Source organism: Argentina silus, assembly GCF_951799395.1.
Source record: "Argentina silus genome assembly, chromosome: 17".
NCBI classification, from domain to species: Eukaryota; Metazoa; Chordata; class Actinopteri; order Argentiniformes; family Argentinidae; genus Argentina; species Argentina silus.
The window spans coordinates 1,438,423-1,456,149 of record NC_139671.1 but is presented as its reverse complement, the minus strand read 5'-3'; the positions used below and the strand labels follow the sequence as shown (position 1 = coordinate 1,456,149).

General features: G+C 47.6%; 3 protein-coding genes across 3 annotated transcripts; 2 read left to right on the top strand and 1 right to left on the bottom strand.

Annotated features, from left to right (window-relative positions):
- Positions 1-547: 547 nt before the first annotated feature.
- On the top strand, positions 548-5,987 carry LOC310817983 (protein unc-93 homolog A-like; the record flags this gene model as incomplete). Its single annotated transcript, XM_083688741.1, has 8 exons — positions 548-622; positions 1,497-1,678; positions 2,276-2,505; positions 3,208-3,333; positions 3,847-4,058; positions 4,325-4,460; positions 4,892-5,023; positions 5,611-5,987. 8 exons carry the CDS (start codon positions 548-550, stop codon positions 5,985-5,987), a joined length of 1,470 nt encoding a protein of 489 aa, XP_083544867.1.
- A 2,175-nt stretch (positions 5,988-8,162) lies between these two features.
- ttll2 (tubulin tyrosine ligase-like family, member 2) lies at positions 8,163-10,819 on the top strand (the record flags this gene model as incomplete). Its single annotated transcript, XM_083688740.1, has 2 exons — positions 8,163-8,583; positions 9,151-10,819. The coding sequence occupies exons 1-2, from the start codon at positions 8,243-8,245 to the stop codon at positions 10,817-10,819; spliced, it is 2,010 nt and encodes a 669-aa protein (XP_083544866.1). The 5' UTR covers positions 8,163-8,242.
- A 119-nt stretch (positions 10,820-10,938) lies between these two features.
- LOC310818541 (centrosomal P4.1-associated protein) lies at positions 10,939-17,160 on the bottom strand. The gene is made up of 9 exons (XM_083689517.1): positions 17,098-17,160; positions 16,891-17,022; positions 14,758-14,809; positions 14,570-14,631; positions 14,077-14,268; positions 13,733-13,873; positions 13,075-13,159; positions 12,700-12,820; positions 10,939-11,861 (listed from the first exon to the last, which is right to left on the bottom strand). Exons 2-9 carry the CDS (start codon positions 16,924-16,926, stop codon positions 11,672-11,674), a joined length of 879 nt encoding a protein of 292 aa, XP_083545643.1. The 5' UTR covers positions 16,927-17,022; positions 17,098-17,160; the 3' UTR covers positions 10,939-11,671.
- Positions 17,161-17,727: the final 567 nt, after the last annotated feature.

Genomic DNA, 17,727 nt, shown 5'->3' with positions numbered 1-17,727 from the left:
ATCAAACACACGTGAACACTGTGTGTTTGATACCATTTCTCATTCTGTTCCATGCATTACAATGAGCGCGTCCTCCGATTTCTACCTCCACCAGCCTCCCCTGATATGACACCATGTGTGTTGACCCTGGACTTGATCCACCTGTACGTACCTGTACCTGTAAGTAATGCCTTTGATGGTTCTTGCAATAGAAAAAAACAACAACAAAACTGGTCCAACCTAAAGTGCTAAATGTCCACCATGGGAATGTAAACTCTACATCGATCGATTCGATACTGTGCCGCTCTTTATAAGGGCATAGGGCTGTGTTAAAGTACCTGCCCCCCGCCCCCCACCCCCTCCACACAGCCCGCCCAGCCCCGCCCCCCTAATAAAACCAGACATTGCATCAACACCTCCATACTGCCAGCATAGTGATAGAACATCATAGCTCCAGAACATGGTAGTTCTCGAACACCATAGTGATAGAACATTATAGTTCCAGAACATGGTAGTTCTAGAACACCATAGTGATAGAACATCATAGTGCTAGAACATGGGAGGAAGCATGAAGAACGTTCTAGTTGTCTCGTTTGGATTTCTGCTTCTTTTCACTGCAACGGGGAGCCTTCTGAGCCTACAGGTGAGGGGAACCTTCTGAGTCTACAGGTGAGGGGAACCTTCTGAGCCTACAGGTGAGGGGAACCTTCTGAGCCTACAGGTGAGGGGAACCTTCTGAGTCTACAGGTGAGGGGAACCTTCTGAGCCTACAGGTGAGGGGAACCTTCTGAGCCTACAGGTGAGGGGAACCTTCTGAACCTACAGGTGAGGGGAACCTTCTGAGCCTACAGGTGAGGGGAGCCTTCATCATGATAATGCATGGAATGGAATGAGTGGTATCAAACACACATGTGCTCCATGCATTACAATGAGCCCGTCCTCTGATTTCTACCTCCACCAGCCTCCCCTGGTATAGCCTTACACATACGGTTGTTTGTCTCAGTTCTACAGTCTCAGTTCTTTCCGCGCCACAGACATCTGTTAGCAGCCTGCACCAAGCCCAGGTTATAGTACACCTGACTATTACTGTAGTCTCCATTAATAAAATCTAATGAGGAGACTTTGTACCATGGCGCTGATTGAACACTCTTCAAATGCATTCTTATGTCCTCCCTTCTTTAAAATCACTGACTTGACAGGACTTGCTTGGTGAAAGGAAGGCCGGTTGTAAGTCAAACTTGCTTTGACCAATCCAACCATGCCAGATTAGGGATTACCTCAAAGAAGGAAGGAAGGAAGGAAGGAAGGAAGAACAGAAGGAAGAACAGAAGGGAAGGAAGGATGCAATGTTGGGGACGTAAATCTTTAACTTGTATCATTATATAGGCCATATGTTTTACAGGGTATCTGTACCAGGGGAGGCTATTGGAGGTAGAAATCGGAGGACGGGGCTCATTGTAGTGCATGGAACGGAATGAAAGGAATGGTATCATGGTATTTGTCTGTTGCTGTTCCAGAGCAGCCTGAATGCGGAGGAGGGGGTGGGCGTGGCCTCAGCTAGCGTGCAGTTCGCCTCCATCATCCTGTCCTCCATGTTTGTGACGCCCACCGTCATCAGATACCTGGGCTGCAAGTGGACCATCGTGGCTGGCATGGGATGCAACATCGTATACACTGTGGGGAACTTCTACCCCGGATGGTACAGCCAGAAGGCATGACTTGCGTGATGTGTGATTTTATTGATTATATTATATAATTTGTGTTTTTTATTTAGTAACAAAGTTCACTCTTATAGAGTTTGTGATGTATACTCTGATAAGAAGATAACTGTGTTGTTGCCCCCAGAGTGACCGGATAAACTGCAGAGAGTTATTGAACAGATAGACATCAAGGGAGGCTGGTGGAGGTAGCAATCGGAGGATGGGCTCATTGTGATGCATGGAACGGAATGAGGAACGGTATCAAACAAGTGTGTTTTTGAAACCATGACACCATTCCGGATTCCATTCGATGCATTACAATGAGCCCGTCCTCTGATTTCTACCTCCACCAGCCTCCCCTGGTACAGATAAAACATAAAACATGGCCTATACAATTATACAAGTTAAAGATTCACGTCTCTATCTTTGTCTCAGTGACAACCAAACCCTCTCTAACCAGTGGAGGCTGGTAGAGGTATGTCTCATTGTAATGCATAGAATGAAATAAGGAATGGTATCAAATACGTCCTCTGATTTCTGCCTCCACCAGACTCCCGTCTCTAACCCCCTCCAACCCCTGTGCTCGTCCCTCTCAGGGCGACCCTGATCCCCACCTCCATCATCCTGGGTCTGGGGGAGTCTCCACTGTGGACAGCTGCCTGCACCTACCTGACCCTCAGCGGCAGGATCCAGGCCGAGCTGGAGAAGAAGAGGAGCCAGGATGTCATCAACCTGTACTTTGGCATCCTGTACCTGCTGTACCAGTCCTCTGCCGTCTGGGGGAACCTGCTGTCCTCCCTCGTCCTGGGACAGGACACCACCTCGGGTCAGCACTGACTTTAACTCACCAACTGCCAAAGAATTCCGGAACACTCACCAGCTAGAGTGCCAAGTGTTCTATGTGGTGTTTACCTAGCAACAACACTTTGATTGGCTACAAAATGAAGCATCATAATGTATGCATTGTGGCGAATAAAGTCACCCTTGGCACTCTAGAATGTTGATGTTCTGGGCGACTTTATTCACCCTCGGCACTGAATGAGTTAAAGAGCTCCCTATATGGCTTTCCACTGTAAAGAAAATAACACCAGAGAATTTCATGGCACTGATAAAAAATAAGTAACGTAAGGCTTGTGAATTACAATGTTAAATCATAGATCTATTCTATTCTACTCTAGTCTATAGGTCTGGACCGGTGGAGGCTGGTGGAGGTAGAAATCGGAGGACGGACTCATTGCAATGAATGGAATGGAACATGTTTGATACCGTTCCATGCATTACAATGAGCCCATCCTCCGATTTCTACCTCCACCAGCCTCCCCTGGTCTACATCGATATCTACTGTTTGTCCATTCAACTCTACAGGTCACATTCAGAGGCTGTGAGTGTGTAATGCCTTCTCTGGTGACCCACCGCCCGTCCACCGGCCCCGCAGCCCACAGAACGACCGGCCCACCGGGAGTTCTCCCGGCTCCCCAGATGGCCAGTCGGCTGCCGGCTGTATTTCACTGTGTGTTTCTCTGTCCAGCGAACATCACAGAGGGCGACCTGCAGTTCTGTGGGGTGGGCAGCTGCAGCGACCTCCGAGAGGAACAGGTCAACTCTACCAGGCCAGAGGACAGGCTGGTCCACACTCTGATGGGCTGCTACCTGGGTAAGCCTTCAGTATGTGACAATAACACACTCAACATGAGGTAAAGTCAATGTCTATCCCTCTCTGAAGTGTGCATATGGGTTAGGGTTAGTAATATGTAACAATATGTTAATAGAATGCTGTTACTAGACTTATAACATTGTAATTACATAGGTAGAGAAGAAGTGAGCATGGTGCACACACACATGCCCATGTCGGTTTTATCCGGTCCCATGCCCTGCTGACCTGCCCTCTCCTCCCTGCTGACCTGCCCTCTCCTCCCTGCTGACCTACCCTCTCCTCCCTGCTGACCTGCCCTCTCCTCCCTGCAGACCTACCCTCTCCTCCCTGCTGACCTGCCCTCTCCTCCCTGCTGACTTGCCCTCTCCTCCCTGCAGACCTACCCTCTCCTCCTGAGTTTCCTGTCCTTCTCTACTGTCTCTATCCAATAAAAACAGGAAAATACGAGAGTGGGACTACCACACTGCAAAAAAATAACATGAAAAAAATCATAACAATAACAAAATGTTGCAGGTGTGGGTCTAGCGGCCATGCTCCTGGTGGCTGTGTTCCTGGACAACATCGACCAAGACGCGACGCAGGAGACCAGGAGCAGCAAGGAGCCGTTCTGCAGCAACTTCCTGGCCACTTTTCACCAGCTGAGGGACAGGAGGCAGCTGCTGCTCATACCTGTCACCTCCTACATAGGCCTGGAGCTGGGCTTCCTCGGCGGGGAATACACCAAGGTAGGCTGGAAGGAAGGCTGATCATGTGGCCTGGAGTGGTCCAGTGGTCCTGAGGTGGTCCAGTGGTCCTGAGGTGGTCCAGTGGTCCTGAGGTGGTCCAGTGGTCCTGAGGTGGTCCAGTGGCCTGGGGTGGTCCAGTGGTCCTGAGGTGGTCCAGTGGCCTGGGGTGGTCCAGTGGCCTGGGGTGGCCCAGTTGTCCTAGGGTGGCCACTGGACCAGAGGTGGTCCAGTGGTCTCGACTGAGGTGACTGTATGGTTTCTCACAGGAGTACGTGACCTGTGCATTGGGGATTCACTTCGTTGGATACGTGATGATCTGCTTTGGAGCCACCAGCTCCATGTTCTCCTTCCTGTTTGGGAGGCTGTCACAGTACACCGGAAGGGTGGCTCTCTTCGCTCTGGGTAAGAGACTCAAATGCTTTATTTGCCGTACAATCAGTTTGTTAGGAAAGTGTTATTTATCGCACCCCGCCACACAACACACATGGAGACTGGACGCACAGGGTCAGCCGTAGTTCGGCACCCCGGAGCAGATAGCAAGTGCTTTGCTCAAGGGCACAATGGCACAACGGCAGTGATAGGCACCTTAGATGTGACGCCAGTAACCCTTCTGCTCAATCTCTATTTTAACCTCACAGTAATCGTTTGCTTTAAAATCAAAACTGTTGGAGTATAGAGCAAGAGAAGAGTATAGAGAAGACAATGCTTCCTCTTTTCAATCCTTACGGAGGGCACTGTACTGTCCATTTAACCCAGAGTGTCCATTTAATGTCCATTTAACCCTGAGTGTCCATTTAATGTCCATTTAACCCAGAGTGTTTGTCCTCTGCCAGGCACAGCCACCCAGTTCTCCTGCATCCTGGCCCTCCTCTTCTGGAGGCCACACCCAGACCAGCTGCCTGTCTTCTTTGTGTTCCCTGCTCTCTGGGGCATGGCTGACGCCGTGTGGCAGACACAGAACAATGGTGGGCTGCTGGCCTTATAACAGGGGAGGCTGGTGGAGGTAGAAATTGGAGGACAGGCTCACGGTAATGCATGGAATGGAATGAGGAATGGTGTGATTCATCGTGTGATTGATACCATTCCTCATTCCATTCCATGCATTACGGTGAGCCCGTCCTCCGATTTCTACCTCCACCAGCCTCCCCTGTCTCATACACACTTCACTGTGTCTTCCTTCCATAGGAACATTATCACAGGTGTAACAGGGGTAGTTCGGTGAACCACATTTGAGTGATGAGTGAACTTGCTGAGACCTGAAGACTTCCTAGGCTTTACCTCAGTGGGATAACTCAGCCTTGTGCCACAGGTCACACAGGTTAGGCTCATAGGCACAACGTGGCTTATAAGACACGACTCTGACGTTACCCAAGTGAAGCTGAGATTTAAAACGGTTACAGTTAGATTTAAGGTTAGGTAAGAGTTGTGGTTAAGGTTTGCGTTAGGGCTGGGGTAAGGGTAAGGGTTAAGGATAGGGTTAGGGTTTAGGGTAGGGTTGTCCCAAGGATCCCACTTAGCATCTACCACAAATGCTCTCGCTTTATTTTTCCAGCCCTGTATGGTGTTCTCTTCCACGGCCAGAAGGAGGCAGCGTTCGCTAACTATCGCCTGTGGGAGGCGGTGGGTTACGTCATAGCCTTCGCCTGCAGCCGTTTCCTGTGTGTGGACACCAAGCTGTACATCCTGCTGGCAGTTCTGCTGCTCTCCATCAGTCTGTGCTGCACCGTAGAGTATGGAGAGCACAGGAACCCCACTCCCACTATGGAGAATACCACTAACCCCACTCCCACTATGGAGAATACCACTAACCCCACTCCCAGTATGGAAAATACCACTAACCCCACTCCCAGTATGAAGAATACTACCACTAACCCTCCTCCCAGTATGGAAAATACCACTAACCCACCTCCCAGTATGGACCACTACTAACCCTCCTCCCAGTATGGACTCCCAGTATGGATCATACTACTACCAACCCTCCTCCCACTATGGACCATACTACTACCAGGACTACTACTAGGAGATTAACCTTTTTCCCAGTATGGACCAGCATACTACTAGTAGTACTGACACCCAGGAAATCAAGAGTCCTATAGACGTCACTGAAGAAAAGAAGACAGACGGTGCTGATTTGAACATTTTCAAAAGTTTGTTTGCTCATTCTAATATTAGTATCGTCAACTGTACCTGTAAATAAAAAATGATTTTACAGTTTGGATCTCACCATGACCCTTTCAGATCTGATGATCTTTCATGAGAAGCAACAGATGGGAGCACACTTTTAAATTCTAGTTTTATTTGGTTTTCATCTGAGAAGATTAGCCACACCACGGCTAAGCGTTATGGGAGATATAGTGTACTGAACACAGCAGAACTAAAGTCAGACCCCAGTCTTCATAATGTATGCCAGGGGAGGCTCGTGGAGGTAGAAATCGGAGGACAGGCTAATTGTAATGCATGAAACTGAATGAGGAATGGTATCAAAAACATGTATTATTATGATACCATTCTTCATTCCGTTCCATGCATTACAATGTGCATTTCTACCTCCACCAGCCTCCCCAGTTACAACACGACTTCAGTTGTTATGTTCTCCACTTTTCAGCGGTCTATGCAGTTCTACTCTACGACCAGAGGGAGGCAGCATTTTGCTAACTATCGCCTGTGGGAGTCAGTGGGATTCGTCATCGCATTTGCTCTCAGTAATTTGATATGTATGGACATCAAGCTGTAAACGCTATTTGGACTTCTGGTAGTGTCAATTAGTTTCTACGGATATTACATAAACATGACCACAGAAACGACAAGACTCTAGTGACACATACAATGCTTTGTGATTGTCTCCTATGGCGTATTGTATTTGTATCTGTCTTATTTTGTGCAGCCTACATTTTGCTATTATTTTCGGTAATTATTGTACTATTTAATCCTCACGCCACACATGTACTGAACATATGAACCTGTAGTTTTCTAAGGTAAAATAAAGCTATTATTCTGTATTCTATTAAAGTATATTCTAGATCTATTACCACAGCTGGGAAGCATGGCCTGATACGTTGAAGGATGATTCTTGGACGTCCTATAGAATGTACAATTAGATGTGTTCAGTCATTTCAGATCATTAAAATGTGCTGCATTTAATCATAAAAACGTACCTAAGAGACCCACTGGTGTGAGGGTTCGTTCACCTGTCCTGCCCGGATGATACACTATCTATAGCCCGCAGCTGGTCTCCTAGCAACCGGGATGACGGGCGTGGGTCTCGGTAAAGCGACCTGACCGACCGACAGCTCCGGTGAACAACCGTCTGTCCGTCCGAGGTTGGAAAGAACAGGATTCAACTCAAGGTAAAGAAATGCGTTAAAACAGTAAATTATCCTAGATACTGTATATTGGATTATGGAATTGCGTTTTTGTCATTAACCGGCGTTCACAGGACACTTGTAAACAAAGGAGGGCGATTTACTGGATTTCATTTAGATATACATTTACATTTATGGCATTTAGCAGACTCCTTTATCCAAAGCAACTTACAACAAATACATTTGGTAAGTGAATCATCTATCCATCAGTCATCATAAGAAAAAGTAATCTATGCTATGACCAGGGGCTATTGGCAGTCACAATGCTAGAAGAAGGAATAATTTAAAAAAATGTCTTTGTTATTATTAATTTATTTACAGTAGAGAAACTGCCCAGGGGGGGTAGTGGGGATGAAGAGGTCTCTACATTTCTACATTTCTCTGGGCCACTGCCCACTGTGATGATTTGGTCCAAAAACACATCTGACTGCAGTTTTCAACGAACTAGTTCAGTTTCCCGAGTATCTCTCATCTTTGAATATGATTGCCACATAAATAATTATGATCTGATGTGAAAATGTTACTTTGGCAGGGTTTGACTTTATTGGTCTATTTGTCAACCAATCCAGTTAGTAAGTAGATAAAGTTAAAGAGGCAACGTTTTCAAAGACTTTTACTGAATGGCTGATATTTAATCCTTCTTGTGTTGTTGATAATTGTAGCTAATCTATAGCAACCCCACAATAGAGGAAACATTCAGGAGAACAATGCCATTTGATTCTGTCGCAAACAACCACGCCACCCAGTTCAAGACATCAAGACTAACACTATGCTTCCACTCCGTCTCTCTCACTGAAGGCAGAGTCTGTCGGTTGCCCCGGCATGGCCGTAGGGGTGACCGGCCGCCCGCCCCTGGTGTTCCGGCTGCACGACGGAGCCCCCGAGCTGGTCAGGGAGGTACTGCTGGAGCGGGGCTGGGAGGAGTATGAACAGCGGGAGCAGGAGGAGGGAGACTGGAACCTGTACTGGCGGGCCTCGGCCTTCCACACCTCTGACTACGACAACCTCCGGCCCTGGCAACGGCTCAACCACCACCCCAGGACGGTGGGCATCACGCGGAAGGACTGCCTGGCGCGCAATCTGAAGAGGATGAGGGGGACCTTCGGAGCGGCTCTCTACGACTTCAGCCCCACGGCCTTCATCCTCCCCAACGACTACACCAGGTTTGGTTTTAAATGTTTCTATAGAAGTATTTTTCATTGGATTTGAACAATTATTCAGTATATTATTAATGAAAAACTACAGGTTTTTTTACAGGTTTGTTTCTATTTCTATATGTAAGATGCTATTTCTATCTCTATATTCTCGATAATGATGACGCCCTCCTTTTCTTTGATGCGGACTCTGCCTGTGGGAAACTTGGTCTCCTGTTTTATCATTGGATTTGAACAGTTATTCAGTATTTGATGAATGAAAAGGAAAACATTCATTCATTAAATTATTCATTCATTCATTCAATTATTCATTCATTCATTCATTCAAGAAAACACATTTCACTTGTTATACACGAATTCCCCTTCATATTGACGCATAACTCATTCATTTTCAAGTCATTCAATTATTCATTAATTCATTCGTTCATTCAAGAAAACAAATTCCACATCTTATGCTTATGAAGCATGAATGAAGCAGGAATTCCCCTTCATATTGATGCATAAATTAACTAATAATAAAAACGAAAAAATACATAAAGTAATTCCTACCCAACCCTCTCCTATTGGTTGATGCAGGTTCCTGTCAGAGTACACCAAACACCGCATGACCACCGGAGAGAGGCGGGGCTACTGGATCTGCAAGCCAGTCGACCTATCACGTGGCAGGGGGATCTTTATATTCAACGACATCAAAGACCTCGTGTATGACTCCCCTGTGATCGTCCAGAGGTACATCAGCAACCCCCTCCTGATCTCGGGGTACAAGTTTGACCTGCGCATCTACGTGTGTGTGAAGAGCTTCCAGCCTCTCACCATCTACATGCATCAGGAGGGCCTGGTGCGCTTCGCTACAGAGAAATACAACCTGTCCTCCCTGGACAATCTCTACTCCCACCTCACCAACACCAGCATCAACAAGTTCGGGCCCTTCTACACCACAGACAAGGAGAGGGTGGGTCAGGGCTGTAAATGGACCATGAGTAAGTTCCGCTGCTTTCTCCACAGCCAGGGCATCAATGAGCTTCTCCTCTGGCAGAAGATCAACAGCATCGTCACTCTGACCCTGCTCACCATCGCGCCCTCCATCCCCCCCAGCCCTCACTGTGTCGAGCTGTTCGGGTTCGACATCCTCATCGACGCCAAGTTCAAACCCTGGCTCCTGGAGGTCAACTTCAGTCCCGCTCTCTCCCTGGACTGCCAGGCGGACGTCACCGTCAAGAAAGGGTTAATCAACGACCTGATTGATCTGATGAGCTACAGGTCCATCGACAGCCTCAGACAGAGCGGGTACCTCAGGCAGAGGTATAAGCGGCCGTGCTACCTAGGCAGCCAGTCTCCCCAGGCCCCGGTCCTCCTGGCCAGGCCCGGGCCCAGAGCCAGAGCCAGGGCTGCTGTGTGTGAGCACCACTCTCACAACCAGAAGAGGAGCTACAGCCAGTCCAGCCTCCGCTCTCTACTGCTGGCCAACCGGGGGAGATACCTACCCCTGCCCTCCGACGCGCAGATGAACCGGACATGCTCGGCCAGGGATCCCATGAGCCACGCCTCCAACTCTTCCTCCTCCTCCTCCTCCTCATCGTCCTCCTCAAGGTTGAACCCGATACACCTCCTTCCACAGTCAAAGACCGCAGCTGTAACTAGAAACAGGAAGACACGTCCGCAGGCGGTGGCGATGTCACACAAGACTGAGGCCCGTCACAAGTCTGAGGTTTCAGATACAGACCTGGAGTCAGGGACGGAGGACAGAGAGGTGGAGTCAGGGACGGAGGACAGAGAGGTGGAGTCAGGGACGGAGGACAGAGAGGTGGAGTCAGGGACGGAGGACAGAGACGTGTCAACACTTGATAGCCCCCGGCAGGTCTCTGCCCCCAGACACCCAGTAGGAGGAGCATGTAGGCTCCCGGCCATCCACGTCCAGAAGAACAGGTTCCCCTGGGACTCTAGAACCCAGGACGAGAGCTCCAGTACACCTCCGCTGCGTGTGGGGGACTTCATCCTGACGTTCCCCTTCAACGTGGCGACTCTGAAGGCCTCCAAGGACAAGCTCAACGTCAAGACAGCTGTCCGTGAGGTCCGGAAGCTCATCAGTCAGCTGGGCTCTGGGTGTAACCAGGAGAGGAGGAGGAGGAGAGAGGAGGAGGAGGTGATGGACAGACGTGTGGAGGAGGAGAAGGAGGACTTCGGGTCTCTGTTCTGGGGGCCTAGGGACCCACCCCTGCTCAGTGAGTGCTGCCACTCCAGCTGACTGAGACACAGTACTGTTTAGTGACAATAAAGCTTTTTAATTGAATCATTGTCGCAGCCTGAATGAAGGTGTAAAATACAAATGAAAACACAGTTTAAAGTCTAGTCAAGGGAGGCCGGTTGAGGCAGAAATCAGAGCACAAAATTAGGGATGGTGTCATGTCCGATTTTTACCTCCACCAGCTTCCACTGATTCCTAGGTTTAGTGCAGCATACATCAGAGCATACATGTAGCATACAGACTTTTCCACAGTGCCAATAATGTTGTGATACTATTTGTATGTAAACAAACATATTTTGTTATTCTCTTGAGTGATTCATTAACGAACAGGCCCTATTGACCCAGAGGTCAGCTAGTGTGTGTGTGTGTGTGCGCGCGTGCGTGCGTGTGTGTGTGTGTGTGTGTGTGTGTGTGTGTGTGAAGGAAGGGATATGTTGACACCTCATAAATAATAGGCCATGCAGTGCAACATAAGATTCCTGCTGACACCTATCCACAGGTCAGTTTTAGGTTAGAACCCTCAAGACAATATTCCCAGGTAAAATAAATCATATTCCTTAAATCACTCTTCACAAGAACAGTACTGTATGTACATTTGATCGTCACTCCAAAAATTATATAAATACTGTAATGATGACAAATATTTTACAAATATTCTGTACAATAATTTCCACAAAAAATTTGACATATAAAAAGCATAGAAAATAGATCTGTTTATACGAAGGCACATAGAAAAACATCAATCAATAAAACACCTCCGTTCATACAACAAAAAAACAATTTGCGACAAATGCAACACGTCATTTTGGATAAAAGCCCGCACACACATATAAACTCACACATTTCCTCCCTTCATTTCTTGTCGATAATGACGACACCGTCCTTGTCTCTGATGCGGACTCTGCCGGTGGGGAACTTGGTCTCCTGTCGTCCGTTGGAGTAGACGGTCTTCACGGTGCCGTCGGGGTACTCGCGCCTTTTGAACTGGGCCGTGTGGACCTCTCTCTGCCCGTTGGTGAACTCCACCGTCTTCTCCCCTCTCCTGATGAAGGATGATGCACAGACAACATGAAAATGCAATACTGTAAGAAATCATTGGAGGCCGGGGGCGCTTTGTGGCGTAGCACACTAATGTGCTTACCACGTAATCACAAGGTTCCTGGTTCGATTCCGACCCTCGACCTATCTTGCATGTCATCCCTCCTCTCTCTCCCATCCTTCCTGTCAATCTCTACTGTCTCTATCCCAATAAAGCAGAAATGCCCTAAAAAACATATTATAATAAAAATTGGAGGTAGAAATCAGAGGACGGGCTCCCTGCAAAGTATTTAATGGAATGAGGAATGGTTTCAAACACGTGTTACCATTCCTCACTCCGATTTCTACCTCCACCAGCCTGCCCTGGTATAAAAGGCAGCAGATCTGGGTCAAAGGTAGCATTTGTTGTTGTCTGTTGTTACTGGGCGTTGTGTCTGAGCCTAGACTAGTCACACTCAGCCCACACGGTACAGTAACATACACCAGTCTGGACAAGCTTACCCAGGATCTAAGGTGAGTAAAGAAAACAAAGACTATTTTGGTCCCAGGTTATTTCCTATTGTGTACTGCAGTGGAGGTTGGTGGAGGTAGACATCGTAGGACAGGCAGGGGAGGCTGGTGGAGGTAGAAAATGGAGGACGGGCTCATTGTAATGCACGGAACAGAATGAGGAACGGTGTCAAACACACATGTTTGATACCACGCGGGTTTGATACCATTCCTCATTCCGTTCCATGCATTACAATGAGCCCGTCCTCCGATGTCTACCTCCACCAGCCTCCCCTGGTAGAGTACAGCTGTTGCTCAGACAGTCCTCCTACACCAGACAGAGAGTATCTTACTGTGAGAGTTTGACCACTGTTCCGTCTGGGAAGATGCTCTCCTCTCTGCCGTCTGGGTGCAGGTACTTGATGGTCTGGTCAGGGAACACGATCTCCCTCTTCCCCCCAGGGTGATGCTTTTCTACAGGACACAGCTCAGTGAAACATCACTCGTTCATTCACTCATCCATTCACTCATTCATTCATTCATCCATTCACTCACTCATTCATTCATTCACTCACTCATCCATTCACTCATTCATCCATCCATCCATCCATCCATCCACTCACTGACTTACACTTGCACTCATTGATTGATTCAACATCTCAATGAACAATAACCTAATCTATCAGTTTAGATGTGTTCTGTTCATGATGGACATGATGAAGTCTCACCTATCTGCTTGTTAGGGAACAGCAGGACCTCCAGGCCTGTTGGGTAGGTGGTGTGAGTTGTCTGGGCATCAGCATAGAAGTACACCTGTCATTCCATAACTGAAGTTATTATTACAGACTGGTTGTAGGACAACAATGTACTGTAGTCACAGTAAAGAGACAGACAGACAGGCAGGCAGACACAATGACAGGCAGACAGACACACAGACAGACAGGCAGGTAAGCAGACAGGCAGACAGACAGAATGACAGACAGGCAGACAGATAGACAGACAGACAGACAGAGGCAGGCAGACAGACAGACAGACAGGCAGGCAGGCAGGCAGGCAGACAGACTGACAGATAGGCAGGCAGAGGCAGGCAGGCAGGCAGACAGACAGACAGACAGACAGACAGACAGACAGACAGAGGCAGGCAGGCAGGCGGGCAGACAGACAGATAGACAGACAGACAGAGGCAGGCAGACAGACAGACAGACAGACAGACAGACAGACAGACAGAAAGGCAGGCAGACAGACAGACAGACAGACTGGTAGACAGAGAGACAGACAAACAGAGAGACAGGCAGACAGACAGACAGGTATACAGAGAGACAGACAGGTATACAGAGAGACAGGTAGACAGACAGACAGGTATACAGAGAGACAGACAGGATGTACCAGTCTCCCGTCCGTCAGTATGTGTTTGACGTCTCCGTTGAAGAACTTAATGTTCACAGTCTTCCGATCGGCACTGACCTCCTTCCTGGTTCCGTTACGGAACGTAACCACACGGCAGCCATTGGACAGAAGCTGTTCTACCTGTGTGGAGGGGGAGGTGTCACAGGACATGTTTGTGGGTTTTGTTGTTGTTGTTGTTGTGAAATGTACTGGTTAACCCCCTGTGATGGTGGAGGATTGCTGAAGAGGAGAGCTTCAATGACTGAGAGAATATTATACATTTTGGGGGGAATTAAGGAGGCCTTTCATTCAAAGGAATGACAATGCTGGGTAGTTTCTCCTACCTTTCCGTCTGGGTAGTGTGTTTCCTCATGTACGTCTCTGTCTCTGCAGGTGTGTGTTCCACCGGTGTGGTCTGACTCAGAGGAGGATCTGCTCACAGAAGGAGTCCGCCGGCTGTTAGGCGTGGCGCTGCGGCTCAGTGTCTGACCTCTGACCCCCGTCTCCTTCTGCTTCTCCTCTGACCTGGACACACACTGCAGGCAGGGCCAGAAGTCAGGTCTGCAGGCCTCCAACCATGGCCGTATTACAAGCATATTTGTATTTATTTATTTAACTCATAATTTAAATGTATTTATGTTTCCATTGAGAGCAAATGGACCTCTTTTACAAACAAAAAAATCTAAAGAGGTGTTCCTGTAAAAGAGGTGTTACACGTAGTGTTTGATACCGTTCCTCATTCCATGCATCACAATGAGCCCGTCCTCCGATTTCTACCTCCACCAGCCTCCCTTGCTGTACATCACGTGTTGTGTCCTGTGTGCTGCAGACTAGTACCTGGTCCCCAGCGTTGTTGTGCTGTTTCGGGTCCTCTGCATGACGGGTGTCCTCAGAACTGCCTGAGAACAATGAGAAGCTCTCAGTTGTCAAAGCACATGGGAATTCTGGCTGTTACATTCCTGGGGCCTCAAACCACACAATCTGTCAATACCACAGACAACCAGACACACAACGCCTGTTCTTACCGGTCCAGGCAGGTCCCCGTTCCCTTGCGCCGGTTGGAATGTTGCGATATGGCTAAAGAAAACAACAAGGAAGATGCATGAATGAATATGTTACACTACAGTACACACACACACACACACACACACACACACACACACACACACACACACACACACACACACCGCCGAGGGTCATACTTTAAACCTCAGATTCTCGGATTCTGAATGTTAGAGTTTACTCTCTCTTTTTTTTTTTTATACGTTTTGTAGTTTCTTCAAGCAACACCAATTAGCACATACTGCATCTAGTATGCTGAATGTCCATCTGGCCTTGGTGACCTATGAAAGGTTCTCATGCAGGTTTAATGACAGCCTGGGTAACAAGTCCAGTCAGGGTAACTCAACTGTTCCATCTATTATTGAACCTGGGGTTCAGAAGTCTTCATACCAAGGGAGGCTGGTGGAGGTAGAAATCGGAGGACGAGCTCATTGTAATGCATGGAATAGAATGAGGGATGGTTTCAAATGCATGGAATGAGGAACGGTATCAAACACATTCCATTCCATGCATTACAATGAGCCTGTCCTCCGATTTCTACCCCCACCAGCCTCCCCTACCTCATACATTATGAAGAGGGCCAACTATTGAAAAGGAAAAATCTGGTTTGAACACAAACGTTTCTTCGTATTGGCAATGAGCATATTCATTACGTTCCATGAATAAGTCATATCGTCACAGTCACTGGTCTGGCTCCAGCTTTTGTAAATGGTCATGAATTATTCCTGGGGTGCTTAAGGACCACTTCAGAGCCCATTTTATAGCTGAATAACTTGAGACTAATTAGATTTAGACTGACACTTTGGCAGCAGAATGGCAACAATGCCTATCAGCTGAAACAGCAGATAGAACACACCTTCCACATTCTAGAATGGTAAGTGGGGGGCAGTTAACGGCTCTGAGTGGCAGGCAGTGATGTGATGTATATCTCAGAGTTAAAGGGGCAATCTGTAATTGGTACATCCATTTTTGGACATTTAAGTGAATGACACATAGCCGTTGATTAATGTAGAATATAACTAAACCTAAATGCCTCATGAGATTCGTTCAACTGTCTTACCGTCTTGTCAGAACCCAACATAGAAGCTTGTTTTACTCCATTGTTTGTGAACAATGCAATTGTAAACAAACGCTCTGTCACTTGGTGAAAACTATAGGTTTTCATTCCTGGATGGTCAGTCCCTGCACCCAGAGCTCTGTCTACGACAGGGAGAGTGGTTACAATGCTGTTTACCGTGCCACGCATTACAATGAGCCCGTCCTCCGATTTCTACCTCCGCCAGCCTCCTCGTTTAGGACTGATGTAGCAGCGACAGATCCGACTCTAGGAGTATACAGCAGCCTTTACACCGTCACTGAATCAGCCTTTACACCGTCACTGAATCAGCATGTCCACAGAGAGGAGCTCTCGGTCACGGTAATGTCAGGGTTCTCCTCAGAGAACGTCAGAGTGTTTCTGCGCCACGCTGTGAACTTGCCGGCGCCACCGTGTAAACATGTCACGGCAGATTAAACAATTTATTTAGTAACGATAGCTATCTTTGATCGCCAACGACATCGTTGTTAAAAACGAAAGCGAAAGTGATGTTCCTCAGTGAATTCAGCGTTTTATTTTCTGTATTTTTTGCTCATTTTGACACGAATAAACATGAGTCAGGTTTTGATGATACAATCCAGCGCCACGCTCTTCAAACATCTCGGGATCTGGGCCCAAATATTCTGAGAAATACAGGATTCTCAGAATGTTTCCTGCCAGGAAAACTGTGAGCCTAAAGGCTTTCATATGGCTGTGGTCAGTTCTACTGCAGCATGTAGCGGTGGCTAGCCGGCCTTCATTCTGCTACAGCCACAGAACAGTAGAGGCTAGTGGAGGTAGAAATCGGAGGACGGGCTCATTGTAATGCGTGGAACGGAATGAGGAATGGTATCAAACTCGTGTGCTATGAAGGTCGTCTGTGTGAGTGGAGGCTGGGGAAGGTAGAAATCTCTATCCCACGCGTGTTTGATACCATTCCTTATTCCGTTCCATGCATTACAATGAGCCCGTCCTCCATTTTCTACCTACACCAGCCTCCCCTGATACAGAATATCGTTACCTGTATGTCAGACTTGTCCGTGGGTAAACTGTCCATCGCCAGCCTCCTCCTGACTGGAGGTCCAGGGACGCTGGAGCAGCTAGAAGCCTTCCTCACCCTCGGACCTGAGGCACCACCGATCACCACAGACACCTATAGAATATATATAGATATAGATTATATATATATAAATATATATATATATATAATATATGCCATTTAGCTGACGTTTTTATCCAAGCCGTTGTCTTCTCTCTCTACTCTCTCTGCGCTCCATCCTTTCCCTGGGTAGTTCAGATGGAAACGGAGGGGAAAAAACACTTTCAAGATGTGAGAACCACAATGATCTCTTGTCTTGGATTATCTCTCTTCTATCTCTCCGCCTACACAGCCTCTCTCTGCTTGTAAAGGCTATCAAGATGTGGTACATTTAGCTGACGCATTCATCCAAAGCAACTTACATTGCAGTGTGTGCATACATTTCAGTATAGATGGTCCCAGTGGGAATCAAACCCACAACCTAAGCGTTGTTAGCGCCATGCTCTACCAACTGAGCCACAGAAGACCACATCTGAACATATTGATTATGTGCTGGTTGGTAATCAGGACAGTTGACTTTTTAAATATGTTTTTAGGCCATTTCTGCTTTATTGGGATAGAGATAGTAGAGATTGACAGGAAGGATGGGTGAGAGAGAGGAGGGATGACATGCAGGATATGTCAATGGCCAGAATCAAACCAGGGACCTTGCGATGATATGGTATGTGCGTTAGTGTGCTACGCCACTGAGCACCCCGATTGGTTATGTTTTTTAATGTATTCATCTATCGCAGGACTTGCTGATGATAGACTATTCTG

Excerpts from the sequence above, each read along its gene's own strand:
- LOC310818541 (XM_083689517.1), bottom strand. The coding sequence starts at position 16,926 with ATGGACAGTTTACCCACGGACAAGTCTGACATACAG. Across the intron at positions 14,632-14,757 it reads ACGGGGACCTGCCTGGACCG|GCAGTTCTGAGGACACCCGT; the intron begins GTAAGAACAGGC and ends CATTGTTCTCAG. Across the intron at positions 11,862-12,699 it reads ACAGTGGTCAAACTCTCACA|GAGAGGGGAGAAGACGGTGG; the intron begins GTAAGATACTCT and ends ATCCTTCATCAG.